This window comes from Arachis ipaensis, chromosome B09 (genome assembly GCF_000816755.2).
Source record: "Arachis ipaensis cultivar K30076 chromosome B09, Araip1.1, whole genome shotgun sequence".
NCBI classification, from domain to species: Eukaryota; Viridiplantae; Streptophyta; class Magnoliopsida; order Fabales; family Fabaceae; genus Arachis; species Arachis ipaensis.
The window spans coordinates 17,098,351-17,106,426 of record NC_029793.2 but is presented as its reverse complement, the minus strand read 5'-3'; the positions used below and the strand labels follow the sequence as shown (position 1 = coordinate 17,106,426).

The following is an 8,076-nucleotide window of genomic DNA, read 5'->3' as shown; positions in this document are numbered from 1 at the left end:
AGAGAGAGAGAAGGAAAAGAGTGTGAGAGAGAGAGAGAGAGAGAGAGGGAGAGAAAGAGGGGAGAAAAGAAGAAAGAGAAGGGAAAAAAGAGAAAAGAGAGAAAAGAGAGAATTTAATTTGGTTTTGGTTAACCGGTTAAAAATTGATTTTTTTTAATTTAATTTTGGTTAACCAAATCTAAAAAATATGGATATGATTTTTAAAATTGTTTTATTAAACTGATGAACCAAAATGTGATTATAATTTTTTAACCGATTAACCACATTTTAGTTTTTTTATGAACACCCCTAATTAGCTAAATGGTTGTTTTAGTGAGCCACGAAGGCTGTGACAAGGCATGCTACCATTAGATTGCTATTGATTTTTTTTTTTAATTAATTTGTCTTATTGAAATTTAGTGAGCCACGAAGGCTGTGACAAGGCATGCTACCATTAGATTGCTATTGATTTTTTTTTTTTAATTAATTTGTCTTATTGAAATTTGTTGCCGCAAACAGAGAACTTTTAAGGGAATAAAATTTACACTATTTTTTATATTGGATTGCCAATAGTGTTTTTTTGGACTATAGACTATTAGTGTGTTAATTTTAAATGTAGCACCGGTTGATTTTAGATACAAATTTCTATTTCGAACAAATTGAAAAATTTGAGATTAAGAAATCTAACCTATTTATATACCTTCTACAATTTTAAAAAACATTAACAATTAAAATTTTTAAGTATATCACTTATCTTATTTTCATAGAGAAAAAAATTAGCCTAAAATTTAAGCTCTCGAATAAAACATACAAAACAAGGTTAAAAGTGATTTTTCTTTTTCTAGTAGTGTTAACTCTTATGAGAATTTACTCCCATAGCCAAAAACTCTTAAAGACAATCTATCTATGATAGTTAAATAAAGGGTTAAGTATAATTTTGGTCTCTAAAATCGGGGCTGAAAATTTATTTCGTCCCCAACCTTTTTCTCGCTACAACATGATCCCAAAGGTTTAATTTAGTTTTAAAATCGTCCTTCGGACAAAAATACCCTTCCCCCTTCTTTCCAAAATCACCCAGAAATAGAACAGAAGCTGAAGCTGAACCAAAACCCACAACCACCACCATCATCTTCATTGAAGCATCAGTAACAACAACAATCCAACAATGTAATAAACATTAAAAAAAACAACTAGAAGCAGAAGCAGAAACAATGAAATTAGAATCAAAACCAAAACCAGAAGCACAAACAACCAGAAGCACGAGCAGAATGAAATTGAATTAGAAGCAAAATCAAAACCAGAAGCACAAGCAACCAGAACCAAAAACACAAGCAACCAGAAGCAAAACCAGAACCAGAAGCAGAATAAAATTAGAAACATAATCAGTAGAAATTAACAAAATCAACAAACGGTGAGGAACATAATTAGAAATCAATCTAATTAACAAAATCCACAAATCAAATAAATTCAACAACATAAATAACAAAAACGATGAGTAGCAAAAATGGCGAGGAGAAGAAACGGCTGGCAAGGAGCAGCTATGACCAGCGACTGAACGAGGAGGAGCAGCAGAAATGACGAGCGGCGCGCGACATCCACCCTCTCAAATCTACTGGCGTCAACGTCGAGCAAAGAAGAGGAACAACAACGAAATCTGGCGGCGAGATCCAGCGGCGATCAAGGACCGAACGACGAGGAACAACGACAACGGCGGCGGCAAGGAGCAGTGGCGACTAGGATTCCCCTTCCTTTTTTTTTTTTTTTTTTTTTTTTTTTTTGTTTTTTTTTCTTTTTTTTAATATTTTTTAGTTATATATAGTTTGATAATAAAAATAAAAATTTTGGTAAAATAGACAATTTTAAAACAAATTAAAACCTTTGGGACCATTTTGTAGCGAAAAAAAGACTAGGGACAAAAAAATTTTCAGTCCCTACTTTAAGGACAAAAATCATACTTAACCCTTAAATAAACATTAGTTACAAATTTGAACTTTAATGAAGAGAATTTTGTCCACTTATAGTGGAAATTTTTTCTAACAGAAGTCCAAATAGAGAAAGTGTCATACTACAAATTAAGGAGATTTAGGTATTTTGATTTTATTTTTCGAGACCATAGAGAAATTGAAAATGGCATTAAATACGATTCAATTGGACAGATCATATGAAAGAGTGCTTGAGGCTTTATATGCAAAAGTTTACTGTTTTAGGGCTGCACGAAGAAAGGATCCCGAAGCTACCCATGGTATACCAGTATATGTATTAACGGCCATTAAAAAAAGCCTTCAGATAAGTCCAAAAAAAAGAAAGCCTTCCGATGTATAAAACATATAAACTAGGGAAGGCTCACTTGAACAAGAAAGAAAGACGCAAATTTTTAATTTACAAAAATTTATACAAAAATTTATCGCTAATCCCATCGTGTATGAAAGCCAAATATAATGATTATAAGAAATATACCGAACCACACAAAACTGCACCTGTTTGTAATCTCTCATTTCCATCTGAGGGACTGCCTAATGCCTGTATAAATAAGTCCTAGAGACCTCCCTATCAAAGTAACCAAAAAGAATGAGATTGCAGAACTCATTTTGTCAATAACTGCTCTAATCAGAGGCATTGATATGTCAGATAACTCCAGGAACAAGCTGAAATAATATCGCCTACAATGCATTACAACAAAAACAAGTAAATATCTGCTTCAAGCAATGCCACTTTTACAACAAAAAAGTATCCAATAAACATTCAATAGATAAATGTTTATAAATATATTTTAAAAACATGTGCACAAACCTGTTTATCACAAATACAAAGTCATTTCAAAACAAAATACACTTTTCATTTGCGCATACACACATTTCAAAACAAAATACATACTGTTGTTCTCAAATTACACAAACTTTTCAAGATGTAAAATTACAAATATTGTTCAATTGTGTTCAAAATACACAAAAACTGTTGGAAATTTGTTGGATGTTTTCGTGTTGTATGCAAAGTATTTCTGATATGGTCAAAAATCGATTTATTTTTTAATGGTCACATCACTAACTAGTATTTGAAAGAGAGTTGAAATTCACATTGGCAGATTTTCCAATTTCTTAATTCCAAAGATTCATTATTTCATTCACCAAAGCATGAGTTCTGTTTAAGGATGACAGAGATGCCCTCTTCAGCCCCTAAACATAACTAGAAGTCTAGAATTCTCAATGTAAACACACAGATTCTATACATCCAGAAGGGAGAGTATGTTACGAGTATAAGGCCTTTACCATAAGGTACCTTCCCCAAGTGGGCTCGTTACATTGTAAAAATTTACTTAATAGAATTTCATGTCTTGTTTAAGAAAAATATAATAAACGAAATAAAGATTTGACAGCCTAAGCTTAATCTTTATATATATTCAGACTAAAAGTTCATTTTCAGTCCCTGATGCATACAATGTACTTCTCACAATCAATTTCCTTTGTATGTTATATCAATTCACAAGTCTAATAAAAAATTAAACGGGAATAAAAAATTGAAAGGAATAAAGGCAGAGTGACAACTAAGCCTTGTCCTCATAGAAGAGATCAGCTACAGCCTAAATGGATCAAGATGTCTGATAGAAAAGGATACGAAGAAAACCATTTTCAAAGAGTTCAAATAGAAAGAAAGAAAAAGAATTTGGTAAGCCTAAATAGAGTAACAAGAAAGTATACCATCCTGCCAAGGCTCTTAATTCCTTAGTCCGCTTTACTGGCATTGAAAAATGATTTATCACCAAGTACTGTAATTCAGGGGACACAGTTTTTGAATTTAGCTGGCTAAGCCTCCTCCACCAACTTTGTGTTTCAGTCTGACTAATATTTGGCAGATCAATGCGCTGACTCCCAAGTGTGCACAAATCAAATCGATCCTCATACATTGACACAACCGTATCCATGTTATGGTACAACCATTGGTTCAAAGCCACCTGATATCAGGTGTATCAAAGTTTCCATCAAATTTCATGGGCAGTAGAGAAAAAAAATGTAAAAATACTGAAAAACAGGTACATCTTGGGAACCAATGAACTTTAATTATTGTTCCTTTTACAAGTTTCCTCAGATAGCAGGACAATCCCCAACTCCCCAAACTCTTGAAGGACCAGATACAAAGCTGAAGCCCACTCTGGCGCTGAATTGCAAATGAAAGCTATGGGCTTATGGCAAATAATAATTTTCTGATTATTTTAGCAATGTTTAAGGTTCCGAATTTAAAAATAAATAGCAAAGGATGAAAGAACAGCGCGCATAAGAGGACAGTTCATAGTAGAAAGGTGTGAACAAAAGGAAAGGGAAACATGGAGAAGTGATGATAACAAAAAACGTGGGTAAGAATCCTAGTGGAGGTACCCTATCATTTAGTGGATAGTAGTATGCTGCTGGGTCAGGTACTCAGGTAGACGGAGTAAATAAAATATTAAAATTAAAGTAAATAAAAGAAATTATAAACGTAAATGTTTTCAAATTGCAACAAGCATCGGACCAGCATAGATGTAACCATGTACCTCATTACGTAATTTTTGGAGTTCTCTGGTGGACAAAGCACATAATGACATGTCCAAGCTATTGGTTTTACTCGATACATCACTATCAACAGAAATAAACTCCAGATATACACTTGCAACCCCATCTGCTATAGCTATCACTAAATCTTCCAATATAGAAATGCCATGCAAACCAAATATACAGGAATCATAGCAACAATCCTCCCTAATAAGATATGGACGATCAATTAGATTCCTTAAAGATTATCTCAAAAAAAAAAAACATAATTTCAAAACTTGTTGGAATTGAAAGAAAAAACTACAGCACAAATGCATAATCATAGCCTCAAGACAGGAAAATGACATTTGTACATCTAAATGGGTATTTCACTTTTAATAACTTGATGTCACAACACTCATCATCATTAAAGCAAGACATGTCTTCCTTTGTATACTAGGCCAGATCTAGATTTAGAAATCATGCAATGGCTGCTAATGCATTAGAAATTTCACTGAGAAATCAGGCATTCTTTTACTCTTTTTCCAACTTGAAACATTTTTAAGTAAAAATAGAATCCAGAAGAAAAAAATCTCTTCTCTGATTATGTTTCCTTTGGAAATTAAACAACACAAAACATTAACCAAGTGACAACATCAACAGAAACCTGGATGACAACAATATATGTTTTTCACATACAAAAACAAAGCTAAAGATTTTATGCCCATTGGCAGCAGACCTCAACTAGAATTCATGTTATCTATAGCATTGACTATATACATGATAGAAGACATACTGATACAATCCAGAGACTGCATGAATGAAAGTGTAAGGAAAAAAGCACATTGAGTAATAGAAATGATTAAAAATATTATATAGGTAAAAAAAATGATAGGGTTTACCTAAGTGAACCAAAACTAAGATACTGCAGTAACTCCAAATATAGATCTATCTTTCCGGACCTTGTAATGCTCTGTACAATAGAATTATCTTGTTTTACCTTTTCAAGTATCACAGAAGAAAGCTCCTAACAAGAAAGGCAAAGAAGTAGAATCAGTAATTCAGTAATTATTCAAACATACTGGCAGTAAGGACATGACTAAAGTCACTAAAATTTGCTTTCCTGATATACCTTGTCAAAATTACCCTTTAATAGGGAATATTCATCTTCCAGCCAACTGTCGCAGATAGAATGACAGGATCTTTGTATAAATTCAGAAAAGAAATTATCCTCCATGGCAACAGATCTAGTGCTCGAAATATTCTTAACCTGGAAAATAAATTTAAGACCATTCAAAACAATATTAAAAGGTTGCAAAAGTAACTGGCGTCCATAATCACATTGGTATGCATCATTGAATCAAGAAATAAATTATACAGAGAAAACTTAGCAACATAATGGGGTAGGGAATCAAACTTGGAAACTGATTTTTTTTTTTTCCTGACAGTTTTCCCAAGCCCATAAGAGAAAATATTTTAAGTTTCTAATGACATCTATATAATAAAAAAAACTATTAATTAGACTTTCACAAAAACAAGCCATTGCTTGATTTCTCTTTCATATGAATGTTCAAAGAAAATACATCTCCAAATTAGACTTTTCACAACACATCAGCAATGAAAAACTATCATATTGATATCTGAAATATATTTAAACGCAAAACATGTTTCAAGTGTTTATTCAAATAGAACAACTGCTCATCCCAAGCATGTCAAAACTCCAGTCCAGATGTGACAACATAACATATGAGAAAATAAAGACAGTGCCTACCTCTTCCTCAACTTTCTGAAAGGCACCCCAAAGCAACCTTAACTTTGGAGCCCCAGCGATAGCATTTAAACTCAAGCTTTGTTTAGTAGAATGAAGGATGATATCTCCTGAATAAGTTTTTTGCTCTAGAGCATTGAGAGAATTCAACAGCTTTCCTCTCACCGCATTGAATGTATACTTTGACTCAAGTTTATAATTTTCTTTCACTACACTGCAAAAATACATAGGTACCAATTAAATTTTAAAAAAAAAAAAAACCTATAATTTTCTCTCCGAAATCCTAAGAAATTTTCTTTACATGAAAAATGATGAAAATAATTAAATCCTGATATCTTTGACACGCTTACCCTTACCTACCATAGTTGTCGGAGCTTCCAGAAAGCACTTTTTTATCAGAAGTGATCTTCTCATAACTAGTAGAAGGTTTCCCAAAATTAACTATTCCTGCCGTATACGTGAGAAATATGCTGGCCAACAGCAGCACTTGATCAACAACTGGCACCAAATTAGAGACTGCTACACCATCCAAATCAACCAAAGCCCCCAAGCCTATGCACTTGAAGGAGGTCACCTGAAGACGACTACTAATTTTGCAATGTGTGGTGACAGATGCATTTGGCTCAAACATTTTCCAAGCAGCGAAGCGAACTAACTGACATTGATTTCTGGAAGAGTTTCTGGTAAAAAAAAAGTTGGAATTTTAGACTAGCAACTTCATAACAATAGGCAACGAAGCAACAAAGATCACCCAATTTATCTCGTAGCAAAGCACAAAGATTTTATTTCCTAGCTCCCACGTATAAACAAAGCATTTAAGTTATACAGGGTGAACTAGGAGAAATGGAGAACTATTAATGCTGATTGTAATTTTAGAAACTTAATCAAGAGAGAAAAAAAGAAAAATGCATGTAAGGAACTAAAGTTTCAGTTTACATAATGCATCCACACTGACTATGCAAAATTACCCAGGACTCTCATATTGTACGACAATTAAAGGTTCGGTTTTCAAAATTATATTTTTAATGATATACCTATTTTGGCTAGAATGAGTAGAATATAAAAAATTAAAAAGGGTTCAATACGCCATATTTACAGTTCTTACTATTTTATAAATAGTAAATATTCAATATATGTTGAATTACTGATACTTTCAAAAATGACGTAAATAAGAGGCACGAAACCTGTTAACAGTCTTGAAACTAGGCTGATTTGAGTAGGCTCTTGCTCTAACAGCTCCTCTCTGCAAATGTGGCATACTAGAGAACGGGGAAGCCACACATGCCGCCATTGATCAAACCTCTTGCTTCAAAGTCAACACATTGTGTGCTTTTCACATACGTATTTGGCCGACTGCAAAACCTCCAAAAACAAACATTAGCAACAAATTATCAATCACAAAATTCTGAAATTTTGAAACCCTAACAGAAATTTAAAAAATAAAATAAAAAACCCTAGCAGAGATATCATACCTTGAATCTCGTGAGTGATAAAGAGAGGGATGGAGGAACAGTGGAGATCCTCGGCGGCGGAGGTGGCGGCGGTTGGGATCCTCGTGAGTGGTTGCGGTGGCGGCAATGTGGTAGTGAGGGATGGAAGAGTGGGAAAACAGAGAGCGAGATGGATAGAGTGTCGGATCTGGGAATAAACGGAAGAAATGGGTCGGGGTTTATGGATAAATGAAATGCAATGTGTTTGAGTATGTGGTTGCCTTTGGATAATGAACTCTAGTGTGCGGCGGGTGGGAACAAACGAGACGAAAAATGTAACGAACTTTGTTATTACCCTGCCTAATCGGCAAATCCCATTTTATTTGTCTTTGTTCCC

At 33.8% G+C, this 8,076-nt stretch overlaps 1 protein-coding gene across 2 annotated transcripts; it reads right to left on the bottom strand.

Annotated features, from left to right (window-relative positions):
- On the bottom strand, nucleotides 2,202–8,076 carry LOC107617277. Of its 2 annotated transcripts, none has more exons than XM_016319012.2 (9): nucleotides 7,722–8,072; nucleotides 7,434–7,602; nucleotides 6,606–6,929; nucleotides 6,253–6,463; nucleotides 5,614–5,751; nucleotides 5,384–5,508; nucleotides 4,505–4,709; nucleotides 3,675–3,928; nucleotides 2,202–2,639 (listed from the first exon to the last, which is right to left on the bottom strand). In XM_016319012.2, exons 2-9 carry the CDS (start codon nucleotides 7,538–7,540, stop codon nucleotides 2,471–2,473), a joined length of 1,533 nt encoding a protein of 510 aa, XP_016174498.1. In that variant the 5' UTR covers nucleotides 7,541–7,602; nucleotides 7,722–8,072; the 3' UTR covers nucleotides 2,202–2,470. The 2 variants fall into 2 exon arrangements, with proteins under 2 accessions (XP_016174498.1, XP_016174497.1); XM_016319011.2 differs by having other exon boundaries at nucleotides 2,404–2,639; nucleotides 7,434–7,611; nucleotides 7,722–8,076.

Bases quoted from the DNA above. Each gene is read 5' to 3' on its own strand.
- LOC107617277 (XM_016319011.2), bottom strand. From the start codon at position 7,540: ATGGCGGCATGTGTGGCTTCCCCGTTCTCTAGTATGCCACATTTGCAG. The intron at 5,509-5,613 runs GTATATCAGGAA...CTTTCTTGTTAG, and splicing joins TAAAGGGTAATTTTGACAAG to GAGCTTTCTTCTGTGATACT. The intron at 3,929-4,504 runs GTACATGGTTAC...ACCTGATATCAG, and splicing joins TCCAAAAATTACGTAATGAG to GTGGCTTTGAACCAATGGTT.